The sequence below is a fragment of the Dromiciops gliroides genome, chromosome 2 (genome assembly GCF_019393635.1).
Source record: "Dromiciops gliroides isolate mDroGli1 chromosome 2, mDroGli1.pri, whole genome shotgun sequence".
NCBI classification, from domain to species: domain Eukaryota; kingdom Metazoa; phylum Chordata; class Mammalia; order Microbiotheria; family Microbiotheriidae; genus Dromiciops; species Dromiciops gliroides.
In genome coordinates this window covers 147,215,432-147,233,601 of record NC_057862.1, presented here as the reverse complement: position 1 = coordinate 147,233,601, position 18,170 = coordinate 147,215,432, and the positions used below count along the sequence as shown (strand labels likewise).

The window sequence follows — 18,170 nt, the reverse complement described above, 5'->3', positions numbered from 1 at the left end:
TCCACATATAATCATTAATTTTGTGATTCAATTCAATCCAATCAACATTTATTAAATGCCTGCCAAGTACAAGTCTGAGAGGCAAGGTGTTATGGTTAATAGAGAACCATCCCCAAAACAGGAAGACCAAGGTTCAGATCCTGCTGCTGATCCCTCTTTTTTTTTTTTTTAATTTTAGTGAGGCAATTGGGGTCAAGTGACTTGCCCAGGGTCACACAGCTAGTAAGTGTCAAGTGTCTGAGGCCGGATTTGAACTCAGGTACTCCTGAATCCAGGGCCGGTGCTTTAACCACTACGCCATCTAGCTGCCCCTGCTGATCCCTCTTAATGCTTAGACAAAACTCTTTAGAACATAAATTTCAGGGGGCAGTTAGGTGGTGCAGTGGATAAAGCACCAGCCCTAGATTCAGGAGGACCTGAGTTCAAATCCGGCCTTAGACACTTGACACTTACTAGCTGTGTGACCCTGGGCAAGTCACTTAACCCTCATTGCCCCACCAAAAAAAAAAAAAAAAAAAAAAGAAGAAGAAGAGGAAGAAGAAGGACATAAATTTTAGAGGAAGGGCCAACCTGTATGAGTAAAGAGAATTTCTTCTTCACCCTGGAGTTTCCTATAACAATGCAATCCCTGGTCCAGTCTTCATCCCTAAAGTACAAGGCACTAGGTATTCAGGAAAGAAAATAAAGCCCTCAAGCTTACATTTGAAAAAGCTGTGTTTGCTCTGGTCCTTGAATGAGTTGTTGCCTTTTAACTGCAGGCTGCTTGCTTGTGTGAGCATCTCATGATCGAGTTTGCTGATCTTTGCATGACTATAAGAACTGAGCAGTCCCGGGACCCCATGGGAGCCTGAACTACCAGTAATAGTGATGCCACTTTGTGTGTACCTGGGGGAGGGTCCTCATTACTGAGAGTGATGAGTTGACTTCTCTGGTAGTGGATATGCAGGGCATGGCCCCCCCCTCCCCATCTTCAAATCCACTCCTTATTCCTTTCCATTTGGTCTTGGGGAATGCTGGGTACTTCTATGCCCTTGCCTTTCCCAGAGTCCGTTGCATGCAGGAAATGCTCAAGAGTGTGAGTCCTTGGCCTGCCTTGTGCCTGACTCTCCCTGCACGTGCCCAATTAATACTCTGGTTCTTCTGTCCAAATGCTCACCAGTCGAAAGGAGAGACCAAAGTCCCCGAACACAGGAAGACGGAGCCCCCCCAGGTGAAGACCAAGCGTTTGAGAGAATACACCATCAAGTGCCACTCTAGCATGCCCCGCAACAATACCTACGTCAACTTTGAGCGCTTTGCCCGCATGGTGGAAGACGTGGCAGAGGCCGAGCGTGGCTGCAACAAGCTGGTCTCGGCCCACGACTCCCTCCAGGATGACGTGGAGGCTCTGGTGTCCATCTATAATGAGAAGGAGGCCTGGTACCGAGGGGAGAGCGAAAACACTCGCTATAGCCTTTCCCAGCTCAAGTATGAGTACCGAAAGGTGGAGGCCATGAAGAAGGCCCTGCGGGAAGACATCCAGGCCATGGGCTCTGACCTGGGGAGTGTCGCTGGCAAATACACTCAGCTTGGGGCTCAGTATGAATCTCTAAGGCAGGAACTTGCCCAGGACCTGAGATGGATACAAGACCTCATGAGCGATTTCCAGCAAGAGAATGGAGGTGAAGGGGGTCTTGGCTCCGTCGTCAATAGAGATGTGAATGAGTCACTAATGGAACTCTTAAATAGGTCTTGCAGCGAAGACTTCCTTGCAGGTTTGAAGCTCTGGGTTACAGAATCTAGCCAGTAATGGAGCCTAATTGGTTTGCCGACGCACGTCCTCAATTGTCTTGCTGCTGGGATCCTTACTGCGGCAGAGAGGAATTGTTCCAGCCGTCTTCCATTCCCTCCCACCCCCCACCCCCCCATCCCCCATCCCCTTTCAGGCTGGCCTCCTCACCCTAGCACTGAATCAGAAATTGCAGGTACTAATTAGTGATGCAGATTATGTTCCCTCCCTCCCCCTACCTCCCCCAAAGCAACACATCTTCCACTCCTTTTCAGTCTGTACTGGAAGCACATTAGGGCACTGCTGAGGCAGCTTGGAGAGTATAAGAGAGGGCACGACCCTCACTACAAAACCCTGAGTGATGACGTGCCTGTGGCCCTGTTGTGTTTACCACCTACTCCCCTCACAGTTTCTAGATGTTAGCCTGTGTTACCATTACTTGTGAGGTGCTTATTTACTTACTCTCTGTGAGGGTTCAGTGTGAAGTAGGCTGGAGGAAGGAATGCCTCGGGGCATCTAATGGAGCTTCTAGCTTTTTTGCAGAACCCCCTTTCAGAACCTCCCCTCCCCCTTAGCTCTCCCAAGAACTCTGTGAAGTAGGAAGAGGAGCAGCTGTTATTATTTTATGCCTTTGTGACAGATGAGGAGCCAGAAGTCAGCCCAGGACTCCTGAGCCCTAGCATCCTAAAAGTCAGTGGGTAAACAAACATTTATTAAGCACTTACTGTGTACCAAGTACTATACTGGGGGACAGGGCAGGGACGAGAATAAGAGGAAGCAAAGAAAGGCAAAAAGTTGTCTCTGCCTTTAAGGAGCTTGTATATTCTAATGGGGCAGGCAACATTTATTTAAATAGGTGCATACAATCACTGTCAGTCAATAGGCATTTATTAAGCACTTACTGTATGCCAGACACTAAGTTGGAGGGAGAAGAATGGAAAGAAAGACAAAAAAATCGTCTCTGGGAGCTTGTGTATTCTAATTGGGGATGTAACATTCCTTTAAATAGGTGCCTAGAAACAGTAAATCAGTTAACAGACATTTATTAAGTGCTTACCAGCTAAGGGCTAAAGATACCCAAAAAAGGAAAATAATAGTCCCCCAAGGAGCCTACAGGCAGAATATTGACATATATTTTTTTCCCAGGGAAATTTGAATGTTTTGGAAGATGCATCATCTGTATGGGTCACTGCCCAGGAACTGTTCATTCATTCATTTTCACTGTGTGCAGTGAAAGCAACAAGGGGAGTCAAGAAGCATTTATTAAGCACTTACTATGTTCCAGGCACCATGCTCCCATCTGGAGATGCAAAGAAAGGCAAAACAAGGGTCCCCACACTCAGGGAGCTCACCTTCTGATGGGGGACACAACCATGAACATACAAGATGTGTGTAGTAAAGACTGGAGATAACCTTAGAAGGAAGACATTGCATGGGGCAGGAACCAGGAAAGGCTTCTTGCAGAAGGTGGGAATTGAGCTGAGACTTTAAAGGGAGCCAGGAGGTGGGCAGGAGGTGTGAGTACATTTTGAACATGGGGTTCAAGCTCTGAAAAGGCCCAGGGACAGGAGATGGAGTGTCTTCTGAGAGGAACTAGCCAGAAGGCCATTGTATCACTGGAGTGTGGAGTTTGAGGAGGGAACGAAAGGATGGGGTCCCATCTTACTGATCTGTAAGAGGAGGTTAGGAAGAAGATGATGAGTCAAGTAATATCTGGCCCTTAATCTTTTCCTACATACTAGATCATAGCCCCAAAGTTCAGCTGAGGACCAGACCGAAGGGGGTAAAGGTCCCCTCTCCTTGCTCATAGGGACTTGTGGTTCTTTCTGATGTGAGAATTTCACAGTGAGTTTTGTGGTCTACAGCTCTGGAAACCTTGGGAATCATCATAATGAACGGTACCTTGAGACAGCGTGATATATTGGGGCTGGGGGGGAGATGAATCCAGAGTCAGGAGAGCTGGGTTCAAATCCTGGCTGGCATTTTAACTTTATGACCCTGGATAAATCATTTCACTTCTCTCCATGACCTTTGTCTGTAAAATGGGATGATAATACATCCAATTACCTACTTCACAGTTCTTCCTGTGAGAAAAGTGTCTTATAAACCTAAGGTTCAATATAGGTCCTCAATAACTATTTGTTGATTATCTAAATGTGAGCTGGTATGATGCCTTCACGATCTAATATAATGACCATAGCACCTAGAAGTCTGATTCCCATCTGTCCCTGATAGAGGGAATCTTTCAATCAATTGTTAATTAGGTAACTAATATATGCTAGGCACTTTGTAGCACAGATTACTGAGGAAGGAAGACTTGTACATAGAAACATTGACATCGATGCAAGGCAGTAGCTACATGACAAGTGTCAAATGAATCAGACTGACAGTAAGTAAGTGCTAGAGTAGGATTAGTTCACCCAACAGAATTTTAATCCTGCTAAGTCCAGTATAACTAACAACAAACCAAAATAAAGAAATAAAGAAAAGAAATCTACTAAGGAACAGAATCTCAAACTTGGAAGAGACTATATAGATCCCAACTGTACTGAACAGGAATCACCTCTGTACCATCCCCAGTGGTCATCCAGCCTTTTTTTTTTTTTTTAAAGTCTTCAAATAACAGGGAATCCACTACTTCCTGAAACAGCCCATTCACCAATTCTACCTTTGGATAATTCTAATGATTAGGAAGATTTTCCTTACACAAGCCTAAACATGTCCCTCTAACATTTTTTTCCCCATTTTGATAGACTTGACCTCTGGGGCCAAGTAGAAAAGAATCCACAGTATTCTCTTATATGGAACAGCTCTTCAGACATTTATCTGATAATAATAATTATGATATCTGATGCACACACACACACACACACACACACATATAAATGACACAATAAGGCTTGCAAAATGCCTTACCGATTCAGGACTGAAAACTATACTAAGACTTTTGGGACAGAATTGGCCATAATCCTCTAGATGTGATTTGACTAGGGTGCTTCATAAGTTTGTTGTGTTTCAGTCATGACCCCATTTGGAGTTTTCTTGGCAAAGATACTGGAGTGATTTTCCATTTCCTCCTCCAGCTCATTTTACAGGTGAGGAAACTGGGGTAGATAGGGTTAAGTGATTTGCCCAGGGTCACACAGTTGGTAAGTGTCTGAAAGTGGATTTGAACTCAGAAAAATGAGTCTCTCCATTTTAGATTCTCTATCTTGAAAGTCAGAGTTCTTTCCACTGCTCTGTGTTGCTCTGAGAGACAATACGATCTTATGGAAAGAGTCCTGGACTTGGACACAAGACAGACCCGGGTTCAAATTATGCCTCCGAACATTACTAGTTGTATAAGGAACCAAGGGCAAATTACTGAACTACACTGGACCACAGCGCCCTCATCTGTCAAATGAGGATAATACCGGCCATATCCTTAGCTTGTAGGGTTGTCGTGAGGATCAACTGAGGTAATGTATGTAGGAACCAGTTACTCTCTAACCTCTCATTTTAAAAAGGAGGAAACCAAGGCCCAGAAAGGTGAAGTCATTTTTCTAGGGTCCCACAACTGGTTAGCTATCTCTTGGCTCCCAGTCAGCAGTACTTCTAGTAAACGTTTAACAATAGTCTCTGAAAAAAGAAAGTATAGGCAAGACACACCTTTAAGATTAATTTGCATTATTAATATTTTCTCCATTTTTTCTCAAGTCTACACAATAAACAAAGTAGTCCATCAAATCCTGATTTATAGTGTTTGTATATTTCTAAGGCATAAATTCTCATACTGAAAAAAATTTAACAGTTGGTTTTGGGGACTGGAACAAGCTGGCTTCAGCTCCCAGATCAGTGGTGGATCAGGGAATGGAATTACCCCTCTGGGCTCACATTGAAACACTGGTGACACCATTACACTTGGAATCACCACAATCCTGAACAAAATAATCCCGAGCCCCCCAGCACATGGGGACTTGGAGCTACCTTTCAGGAAACTTAGAGGAGATGTGATGAATCTCTCCCTGACTCATTGGTTATCAAGCAGCTCCCAACTGGGTGAGCTAAAGAAGGTCCCTGTCTGAAGGATTCAGGGAACAAGGAAAGGAGCTGATTGTGGTTTTCTCAGTACATCTCCTGGCAAGAAACAGCTGCCGCTGAATCAAGGGCAAAGCTCAGAGGACCAGAGATGGAGTGTCCAGACTAGAAAACTTCTCGCTGTCTTTCTTGAGATGGAAGAGACTATTTGGAGGTATCATTGAGAGCCCCCAGAAGGCTGCTTGCTTCCCTCTCGGAAATCACTGAGGACTTGTGACTTTTAAGAATATTCAGGAAGAATCCGTCCAAAGCTGTGTTTGGTGTGTGGGCACCGCACCGTTGTGAAGAATTTTATTTTTTTAAACTATGACTCCTCAGTTTGCTGTATACATTCTAATTTTCACAGTCTTGTGTTACCTTTTCTTAAAGATAGGCATACCTGTGAAATCTCAAATCTTATCTTAGCCATGAGTTTCTGTGCTTTCAGTTCTTTCCACCTTTTCCAAGGACTGCCAACAAGCTTGAGCCATCTGGTTGGAATTTCCACTTTTCTCCCCGAACCCCACTGGAGGTCTTAGGGGTGACAAGACCATACGACCCAGGGCTGAGTTGTGGGAGAGACAGAGGGAGATAGGGAGTAACCTTTCAACCCCTAGGACTGAAATGCTTAGTGCTACACCATTTCTAAGGATAGTTTTCATGACTACGTTCTGATCTACCTTCTGAGGCAAAAATGGCAAAGTGAACACTTGGATATTTAAAAACAGAGGCGGGGGGCAGCTAGATGGCTCAGTGGTAAAGCACCGGCCCTGGATTCAGAAGGACCTGAGTTCAAATCCGGCCTCAGACACTTGACACTTACTAGCTGTGTGACCCTGGGCAAGTCACTTAACCCCCATTGCCCCGCAAAAAAAAAAAAAAAAAGAAAAAAAAGAAAAACAGAGGCGGACAATTGACTAGAAGAGGCCAAGAAGTCACTGATTTCTCCACTTTGTTCTTGTTCATTCTCTCTCTCTCTCTCTCTCTCTCTCTCTCTCTCTCTCTTTCTCTCTCTCTCTCTCTTCTCTCCTCTCCCCCCCATCTCTCTCTGTCTCTCTTTCCCTCTTTCCCTCCCTCCCTCTCCTTCTTCTCTCTCTTTTCCTGTTTCTCCCTCCCTCCATCATCCCCCTCTCTCATCTCAGCAGATATCCCTTTGTTGAAAATAATTTAGCAATTCCCTGATTCTTCACCTAAGTCAGAATGTCCTTAATGTCTTCCATGGTAGTAGACCTACCATCCCTCTTCTAGTGAGGATTCATTGGAATTTTGCACATCAACCAGGGATTTTGCTGTGGGGATGTATACACTAAAGGAGCATAGAACCTTTGAGGATGGAGGGGCCAAGCTGCTGACTCTTTGCTCCTCCAAAGGAAGAGTGATAACAAAAGGATAACAGGAAGGTTTCTACATCCCTCTGCCAAAATTTCTTCTGGAATCCCTTCCTCCACTAATTAGAGATTTATTTGGCTTCTTATGCTGCCCTAGTAAGGTACAAATATCCCATGATCAGGACAAAAGGGACCTGGGTAGCCAAGGCAGAGGCTGCCACAGATCCCTTTCTATGCCTTTTAAAAAAGATATGTAGGGGGCAGCTAGGTGGCACAGTAGATAAAGCACCAGCCCTGGATTCAGGAAGACCTCAGTTCAAATCCGGTCTCAGACACTTGACACTTAACTAGCTGTGTGACCCTGAGCAAGTCACTTAACCCTCATTGCCCCACAAAAAAAGATATATTGATAAATTATAACTAGGTGAGCTAGCATTTGTATATCACCTTTAAGATTTGCAAAATTCTTCACAGTTTTATCTCATGTGGCCTTCAAATCAAGCCTGGATTGTTGTTGAGTCATTTCAGTTATGTCCTACTCTCCATGAATCCATTTGGGGTTTTCTTGGCAAATATAGTGAGTGGAGTGGTTAATCATTTCCTTCTTCAGCTCATTTTATAGATGAGGAACTGAGACAAACAGGGTTAAGTGATTTGCCCAGGGTCACACAGAGTCACAAATGTCTGTCAGATTTGAACTCAATGTCCTTCTGACTCCAGGGTCATTACTATCCACCACACCACCTAGCTGCCCCATCAACCCTGGGAGGTAGGTTCCATAATTATCTCCATTCTACAGCTGAGGAAACCGAGGCAAACAGGTTAAGTGACTAACCCAAGGTCACACAACTAGTAAGTATCTGAGACAGGATTTTAACTTGGGTCCTCCTGACTGAAGGTCCGGTACCACTATGTGCCAGGCACTGGAGACACAAATGCAATTCCTGGCATTGCCAGGACCCTACAGTCTAAGGCTGATCCCTTGGGGTGCTTAGAAGCCATCTAGCTCTCTGTGTCCTCTTTTGCAAGAGGAGTGAAGGGAATGACCTTGGTTCTGTCCATGGCAAGCAACAGAGAGTGAAACATATTTTCATTCCTTGGCGTAGGCTTAACAGTTCAATGAAGTTCTTTTGGGTTGCTGCCTTGTGCCCAGAATATGCTAGGCCTTCTAGAAGAAGTAGCAACAGTCCCAGTCCTTAAGGAGGTTATTTTGTTTGACTGGCCAGCTGGAAGTTTAGACTGATGCTCTCTGAGCTCCCACAGGTACAGTGTAAGTAAGGCTGGCCTAGCCAGAGAAGAAAGTCTTGGCAGTCAAGTCTCAGCTCCCAAAGGATGAGAGAAAGAGGTAGGTTATACAGAGAAAGAAAAAAGATCAGTGAATGGAATAATAAACATGGACCACAAATTAAATAGGGGCCCATGATTGGAGAGGCATCTGGGAAATAGATGAATAGGTAGGCAATGCATTGCTAATGAGATGAGAAGCAAGCAAAAGACACAAATCTGTGATCAGGCAAGAATTCAAAGAAATCAGGTAAAGAGCACCTGCCCTGGGCTTGTTTCCTCATCTGTATACTGAGAGCTTTGGACTAAATAGCTTCTTGGGCCCCTTCCAAAAGTTCTAGGCCTGTGATGCAATGATCCTGAGGCCTGATCTTGAGCAAAGATTATGCACACAATACGTCAACGTGAGTGTGAGCACACACCTTTTAATCCCAGTCCTGTGATGCAAACCTTTACTCTCTTTGTTCAGACACATGAGCTTCAGGTGTGAACAGCTCCCAAACACTGGAGTTATTTTTAATCAGTCAACAAGGATTTTTAAGGGGCAGGGGGGACTTAAAGGGGTCCATGACACAAAGGAAAACTAAGAAACCCTACTCTAGTGGGCTAATTATTGAGCATACAAAGACAAAAAATAAAATAGTTCCTGCCCTCAAGAAGCTTACATTCCTTTATGAGGAAACAACTGTCTGAACTATTATTACCTGTAAGACCTTGGCCACGTCACAACTTCTCTCTGGACTCGGGTGTAGGTGGTAAGACAAATCTATAATGTGATACTCAGTTTGGTGAGAAATGAAAGAGGTGAGACATGAGCCAGGCCTTGAAGGATATAAAGGGTTTGGGTGGCGGTGGGAGAACTAGAAGGTACGGATACTATAATGAGCATGCCCTTTGTGGAAGACTGGAATTTGGTCTTTCCTTTCCCTGAGTACTCCTCATTTTCTTGTATTGTCTTCCTTGGATTTTTATTTCCCTTTCTCCACTAATTTTTTTAAATCATGGAATCTTAAGAGTTGAAGGGAGCTCAGAGGTTATCTCATCTAATGGATGCCTTCCATGATATCTATAATGAGTGATCTTTCAGTCTCAACTTGAAGATTGCCAGGAATGGGCAACTGACCACTCCTCCAGGCCTCCCATTCCACTTTTTGACAACTCTAATTATTAGGAAGGTGTTTTTTTCTTATATGAATCTAAAAATGCATCTCTTCAAGTCAACTCCTTCCTAATTGCACAATCTGATGAGGCAAATCCAATCCTTCTTCCACATCATAGCTCTTCAAATTCTTGAAAATAGCTGTTCTATTGTCTCCAAACCTTGATTTTTTTTCCAGGATAAGCATCCCTATATCTTACAGCCAGTCCTTATATGGCAAGGTTTTGAGTCCCCTCGCCATATTGGTCACTCTCCTCTGGACAGGATCCAACCTACAATTTTTGTTGTCATTCTTGTTGTCCCATTTCATCAATGTTTAAAGTTCCTGGAGAAGAACTTTCAGGTAACTATGTAGTTCAGTGGATCGTGTTGGATGTGGAGTCAGAAAGACCTGAGTTCAAATCCCACCTCAGAAACTTACTAGTTCTGTGACCCTGGGCAAGTCACATCACTTCCTATCTGCCTCAGTTTCTTTAATTGTAAAATGGGGATAATAATAGTACTTATGTCTCAGGGTTGTTGTGAATATTAAATGAGATAATATTAGGAAGTGCTTTGTAAACCTTAAAGTACCATATAAATGCTAGCTCTTATTACCAGTGCAAATTGGTACTTTCTCTGAAATTTGTATTCTTAGTTGCCTGGGGCTCTGGGAACATAGGTGACTTGCCCAGGGTAACATAAATATGCATCAGGCAGGACTTTGAACCAAGGTTTTCCTGATTCTAAATCTATCTCCCTATTGACTACATTCTTCTTGTTGCTTGGTAGTTTTCAAATTATGTCCTACTCTTCATGACCTCATTTGGGGTTTTCTTGCCAAAGATACTGGAACAGTTTGCCATTTCCTTCTCCAGCTCATTTTCCAGATCAAGAAACTGAGGCAAGTGGGGTTAAGTGACTTGCTCAGGGTCACACAACTAGTAAGTGTCTGAGGCCAGATTTGAACTCAGAAACATAAGTCTTTCTGATTCTAGGCCCAGCACTCTATCCACTGCATCACAGAGGTGTCCTGACTATACTCTAATGCCTTTTCACTTAGTCTCCTCAGAGCTAAACACAGCTGTGCTGCTGACCTCATTGGCTTTTATTAGATTGGCCTAGGTTAGCTTCTTTGGTTCCTGATCACACTTCTGATTCATTTCAAGCTTGAAATCCATTAAAGATTCCCAGGTCTTTTCACACAAACAGTCCCATCTCCCCGACCCTGTACATGTGCAGTCATTTTTTTCATACTTGCTGTGTTGCCTTGAACAGGTCAGAGCCTCTTTTTCACATCTGTAAAATAGATGTTTAAAATACTTGCACTGTTATCTTTATGGCATTCTTGTGAGTAAGCATTCTTTTTTTGTTGCTTTTTTGGTGGGGCAATGAGGGTTAAGTGACTTGCCCAGGGTCACACAGCTAGCAAATGTCAAGTGTCTGAGGCAGGATTTGAACTCAGGTCCTCCTGACTCCAGGGCCGGTGCTTTATCCACTGCACCACCTAGCTGCCCCCATGAGTAAGTATTCTTATGGCCATTGGACCATAAGTTCCTTATGAGCAGGTACATTTTTTTCTCCTTTCTTTGTATCCTCAGTCCTTAGCACACTGCCTGGCACCCTCTTGTTGTTCAGTCATGTCTGATTCTTTGTAACCCCATTTGGGGTTTTCTTGGCAGAGATACAGGAGTGGCTTGCCATTTCCTTCTCCAGCTCATTTTACAGATGAGGAAACTGAGGCAAATGGGGTTAAGTGACTTGCCCAGGGTCACACAGGTACTAAGTGTCTGAGGCCATATTTGAACTCAAGAAGATGAGTCTTCCTGACTCTAGGTCCAGCTCTCTATCCACTGTGCCACCTAGCTGCACCCCCCCACCCCTACCTGGCACAGAGTAAGTGCCTAATAAATGCTTATTGACTGATTATAAACATGCATTAGGCATTATTATTGTTGTTACTATTATTTTTTCTTAGAAATATTCATACTTTTGTATCTGTTCAGCTTTTCCAATTAACCACATCATAGATAAAAATATTTAGGTTGATCTTCAGAAGTTCTTCTCTATTCTCTTCAGTGTCTTTATGAAGAGTAATCTAGGATCATTGGATGGATGGATGGATGGATGGATGGATGGATGGATGGATGGATGGATGGATGGATGGATGAATGAATGAATGAATGAATGAATGAATGAATGAATGAATGAATGAATGAAAAACATTTATTAAACATTTGCTATATGCAGAACACTGCTCAAATAGGTGGTGTTATGGATAAAGTTCTGGGCCTGGAGTCAGGAAGACTCATCTTCCTGAGTTAAAATCCAGCTTCAGATACTTCCTAGCTACATGACCCTGGGCAATCAATTAACCCCATTTGCTTCAGTTTCCTCATCTATAAAATGAACTAGAGAAGGAAATGGCAAACCACTCCTGTATCTCTGCCAAGAAAACCCCAAATGCAGTCACAGAAAGTGGGAACTGAAATGACTGAACAACAAACTCTTAAGTGTTGGGGATGCAAAGACCAATCCTGTTTTCAAGAAGTTCATAGTTTAATAGGGTCATGGATTTAGATTGTATTCTGGAAGAGACCTGAGAGGTCACTTAGAACAACCTCCTCATTTGACAAATGAGGAATTGAGGTCTAGAAATGTTAAATCATTTGACCAAAGTATTAAGTAGCAGAACCAGGATTTTAATCCGGGTCCTCTGACTCCAAATCTGTGTCATGCTGTTTCCCGCCACTCCCTCTTTCTGGCCCCTCAAAAGAAAGTAACCCTTACATTTCTTCCCTTTCCACTTCTCCATTTCCCAATGAAGCCTCTTCGGGGCAGCTAGGTGGCGCAGTGGATAGAGAACCAGCCCTGGAGTCAGGAGGACCTGAGTTCAAATCCGACCTCAGACACTTAACAATTACTAGCTGTGTGACCCTGGGCAAGTCACTTAACCCCAATTGCCTCAAATCCCCACCCCCCCAAAAAAGAAAGAAAAACTCTTAAATAGCAGCCCACTGTGGGGGCTCCCTGAGAAGGTGACTGTGGCATATAGGGCACAGCTAAGGAAGTCTCAGAGTGGTGTCTTCTCATTATAGTCGGCCCACCAGCCACATTGTCCACAGCATCAAGGGCCTCCCCAAAGGACTGTTCAGGGGTGCATGACAGGGTCTTCCTGCCAATTGATGCCAATCTATCATTCTGATTGTTTCTCTGCTGTGGGCCCAGCACTATGCAGGGCTGAGGGGGAAGGGAACAAGGAAAGAAGAGAGAGGAGAGAAGCAAACCTTGAGGGGCTTGTCAACTAGAAACAGATAAAGATTTATCCTTATGACATAAACAGAGAGCAGCACAGAATACTATGTTGTGTTGAACTGAGTAGCAGACTAGCATAGTTTATGGCATCATAGAGTTGAGACTTTAAGGGGCCTAAAAATTACCTAGACCAAGAATTCTTAATTTAGGATCCACAGACGTCTAAGATATTGGTAGATAGATTTCAGGAGGTATTTGAACTTGGATGGGAAAAAAATTACATCCTTACCTCAATACAGTTGGTTTCCTTTGTAATCCTATGTGTTTCATGAATTTAAACATATTATTCTGAGGACTCCAAGGCCTCCCCCAGACTGCCAAAGGGGTAAATAACACACAAAAATTTTCTAGATCAGGACTTCTTAAACTTTTCCCACTTGTGACCCCTTTTCACCTGAGAAATGTTTATGGGACCCTGGGTACATAGATATAAAAACAGGTATACATAGCCTTTTACTATTGCCAAATTTTTCACAATCCTGACACGACCCCATATGGGGTTAAGACCCACAGTTTAAGAAGCTAGACTCTAGAATAACCTCCTCACTTTATAGATAAGGATACTATACAGCCTGGAATACTCAGAGACCTGGAGGAAATGATGAGACTTAGAGCATCATAGGATTATAGATTTCGAACTGGAAAGGGCCTTAGAGACCTTCTAATACAATATTCCTTTTGACAGATAAGGAAACTGAGAGCCAGAGGAGCTCAAGTTCGAACTATGAGATGGAGCCAAGATTGCTTCCAAACCGAGTGCTTTGACTTGGAGCAGTGTGTTTCAAAGACATTCAAAACACCATAGGGCTTGAACTCCATTCCTGTTCCCTTTAGATGGTGCCCACGTTTCCATTACATTTGAATATTGAGAAACAACACAGCCATTTGAGTATGCCCCCTCTTCCATTGTGTTCATGTTTTTCTTTCCTGACCCTACTACAGATCTTGTGCCATTATGTAAATGCTATCAGCTGACCCTTGCCACACACTGTGATGCTGAAATCTCATTCCACTATCCTGCCCGTAGCCCCAGGAGCAGCTGGGATTTTGCCAGCCACAGTGGAGCCTGGAGCATAGAGTCTCTGTCGGCATTTTTTCTACTATGGTAATACTAGATCAGCCAAAGGAGCAAGGACGTATCACCTTCACAGCTGACAAATCTGAAACTGGATTGCTTCGCCATCAAGCTTATGCTCTGAACCCCTGGTGAAGCCAGGAAATATAAGAATTGAGCAATGCATTCATACTGTGCAACCCCAGCACAAATCAGTGTGCCTCTTGCTTCTAGGGGTTTGGAAAGCAAGGAAAGAGAACCTCAAAAAATGCCCAGAAATAACCACAGTTTGTATTTGTTTTGCAGCCAGTGGATAATCGGCAAGCCATGGTCCGGAGGGAATCAGTTGTCAACTTGGAAAATTTCAAAAAGCAGTACGTCCGAAGGCGGTGGAAGGTATGAAGGCCAATGGGCTTCACCCAGAGTTTTCATGGCAGAAAAGGGTGGTATGTGGGAGGTTTCTCTTGGGCTCTAAATTACTTTCTTCTCACAGTTTCTTTTTTGTGTGTCCTCTCTTCCGGCCCCAGCTTTCATTTAGCATTGTCTCACTGTGTAACCACCTTACCCGTTCCCTGATGAAAAAGGTCCATTTGAAGCAGGAAAACGATTTGGTATGTATTCATTCCCTTCATCAGCAAGCTTCTATCAAGTGGCTACTGTGGCCCTATGGATAAAAAGACAATGCAAGGGAAAAACAACATCCCTTACCTTCAAGGGGTTTACATGTGGGGAGGAGGGAGGGCTGATGAGCAACAACATTTAAACAGACAAGTAAATACATACATAATATAATTTGGGAAAGAAGAGAAATTAAATACTAAGAGGAATCATCAAAGGCTTTCCATGGGAGATGGCGACTGAGCTGCATCTTAGAGGAATTCAAGGATTCAAAGAGTCATTGAGTTGAGGAGAGAGTTGATTCTAGGCCTATGGAATGACCAGAGCAAAAGCAGATGGGATGGAATGCCAAGTTCATTGAGGTTCATTAACAGATAACGTTGGCCAACAGATGATAAAAAGTTTTACTTTGGCCAAAGTCAGGTTCGTGAAAAGGTTGTAAGATAACATGAAAGGATTGTGTGATCCAGTCAGGAGTAGGAGTACCCAGAACCAGAGTATTTGTATTATTTATTTTTGTCTTTATCTTTATTTCTTGGACCCCCACTAACCAGAGTGATGGGGAGGAGCAAAGAAATGGAGCATATCTTATAAGCATCCCAGATATCAAAGGGAGAAAAATCCTAGGATTAAAAGTCCCTCATAGAACAACTAGATAATGTAATGTTGATTCTACCAGTATTGATAAGTGTTAGGACATTCAACTAGTATTAAGTAATCACATTTAAAAGGCATAGCATTGATTTACCCAGGGAGTTTTAAACTTTTTTGTGTTATAAACCCCTTTGGGAGTCTGCTGAAACCTATAGATCCCTTCTCAGATAATATTTTAAAATGCATTAAATAAACTACATAGGAATACAAAGGAAACCAAATATATTGAAATGGAATTATCAACATTTTTTTTTTTTTAGTGAGGCAATTGGGGTTAAGTGACTTGCTGAGGGTCACACAGCTAATAAGTATTAAGTGTCTGAGGCCGGATTTGAACTCACGTACTCCTGATTCCAGAGCCAGTGCTCTATCCACTGCGCCACCTAGCTGCCCCTCAACGTTTTTTTAAAAGTTCACAGACCCCAATTTAAGAACCCCTGACTTTTTTCTTTCTTTCTTTCTTCCTTTCTTTTTCTTCTTCTTCTTCTTCTTCTTCTTCTTCTTCTTCTTCTTCTTGCAGGACAATGAGGGTCAAGTGACTTGCCAAGGGTCACACAGCTAGTAAGTGTCAATTGTCTGAGGTTGGATTTGAACTCAGGTCCTCCTGAATCCAGGGCCAGTACTTTATCCACTATGCCACCTAGCTGCCCTGTTCAGTCATTTTTCAATCATGTCTGACCCTTCGTGACCCCATTTGGAATTTTGTTGGCAAAGATACTATAAAAGTTTTGCCATTTCCTTCTCCATCTCATTTTACAGATGAGGAACTGAGGCAAACAAGGTGAAGTGACTTTTCCAGGGTCACACAGCTAGTAAGTGTTTGAGGCCAGATTTGAACTCAGGAAGATGATGAGTCTTCCAGATTCCAAGGCCAAGTGCTTCAACCACTACACCACCTAGCTGCCTTAAGTAGAAGGAGCTTCTAAGAGAAATCATCCCCATTTTGCCCAAGGTCTTATTTTATTGACCTAAGGGTTCACATTTATAGATCTGACTTGGTCATGTGGTAAGTTTCCAGGACATTACCATCTAAATGACCTTAAGTGATTCGTTTCAGTTTCTGGGGTCTCAGTTTCCTCTGTTGTAAAAAGGAGAGGTATTGCACTATATGATCTCTAAGGTCCATTCCAGCCTTAATTTATGTTTGTTGGAGATGTTTTAGAAGAAATTCTAGGTCAGGGGTAAATTATATTAGATGGTCTTTGAAAATGGCTTCCATCACCAAAAAAGAAAAAAAAAAGAAAAGAAAAGAAAAGAAAAAAGTGGCTTCCTACTCATAGATTCTTCAATACATCTTTTAGGATAATTAAGTTTTGCCCAAGAGAAAAAGAAAAGCCCAAGAAATTTCTACCATGCTCTATTTGTGTTGGAACATTCATGTTGCATGTGCTGTCAGACTTGGTAGATCTGTGTGTGTGTGATAGATATATCTGGAAATAACTAGAATGAAAAAACAAAAGACATCAATATAATGCACACACCAAAGTATAGCCCCCATCCTTAAGAAGTTTATAATTCATTTGGTGTTTTAGGCCAGAAGAGTGATAGAAATGGAGAAATCAATCCCCCACACTTCTACAACCACAGCCAGGGTTATAGGGGGACATCTGAGTTAGTTTTGTTCCTAGGTAGATCTATCTGCAACCCAGTAATAGGCCCTTTGAACAAGGAGAGTCTTTCTTTATTTTGGGTGGAGGAGAGGCAATGGGGTTTGTGATTTGCCCAGGATCACCTATTAGTAAGTGTCTGAGTTTGGATTTGAACTCAGGTCCTTCTGACTCCAGGGCAAGTGCTCTATCTACTGCACCTAGGAGAGGAATTAAAGTCCATTACCTCCAGGGGCAGCTAGGTGGCACAGTGGATAGAGCACCGGCCCTGAAGTCAGGAGTATCTGAGTTCAAATCTGGCCTCAGACACTTAACACTTACTAGCTGTGTGACCCTGGGCAAGTCACTTAACCCCAATTGCCTCAGTAAAAAAAAAAATAATAATTAAAATTAAAAAATTAAAGTCCATTACCTCCCAAAGTCTGGCATCCTTACCTTTTTGCTTCTATCCTCCTCACTGAAGCTTTTTGTTTCCTTTTTTCCTTCTTGTGGGCTACTTTTTAACTGTTTTGCAGACAGTTGGGGTATTTGAATATATTTTCATTAAATGAATTGTTTATTGAAACCTCGGGTTCTGGGGTGATCCATTGCAGGGGTGGAATCACTACCCAGGCAATGGAAGAAACAAGATAGATGGGTAGGATATAATAGTCGTGTTGGAAATAGGCTATTAAGCAAGGTTGAATTGGTGGGTTTTTTTAGTTGCCTCAGTATCTTATTTTATATTCAATATTTGACAAACACAAAAAATAGCATTTCCATATACAACGTAGAACAGTAAAAAGGGTTTTATGTGAGAATAGGAATATCTATTATGTACAGCTTGCTTCTTAAAAATATAATAAATTCAAAATGTTATTTTCAAAGCTGCCCTGCTGTTTGTGTTTCCTTTTGAACTACCTTCTGTAGTCTTCTGTGCATTTAAAACTGCTTCAGTGGTCCTCTTTTCCTTTCTTTTCCTTTGTTTTTTTTTGTTTGCTAACTATACTTCCATCCCACCCCCAAATAAAAAAAAGAAAAACATATGAATTGTTTTAAAATTGTTATTGTATAGCTTGAGTCTTAGGATCATAGATTTAAAGGATCTTAAAGGGTCAAGGTTCACTTAGATCAAGTTGATCATAAGCCTAGATTTCCATTTGGCCAGTTCAGGGACAAGACTGCATGAATACACCACGTGGCAGTGCAGACTGTAAGCTACATTTGACTTCTCTGGTCCCACAGATTCAATTGTTATCTCTGTGCTGATGATTTAAAGATCTTATATAACAAAACAAAAAAAAAAAAAGAAAGAAAGAAATTCCTTTTGGATAAAGCACTGGCCCTGGATTCAGGAGGACCTGAGTTC

General features: G+C 42.6%; 1 protein-coding gene across 2 annotated transcripts in view; it reads left to right on the top strand.

The window, feature by feature from the left end:
- DAPK2 (death associated protein kinase 2) overlaps nt 1-18,170 on the top strand; it is a 187,749-nt gene that overhangs the window by 164,403 nt on the left and 5,176 nt on the right. The window contains exons 10-11 of one of the 2 annotated variants that reach the window (XM_043985910.1): nt 14,250-14,339; nt 14,471-14,554. In XM_043985910.1, the coding sequence (XP_043841845.1) occupies nt 14,250-14,339; nt 14,471-14,554 (174 nt within the window). Of the gene's footprint in view, nt 1-1,159; nt 1,875-14,249; nt 14,340-14,470; nt 14,555-18,170 lie in introns of those variants that run through there. The other variant, XM_043985909.1, reaches the window with a different exon arrangement.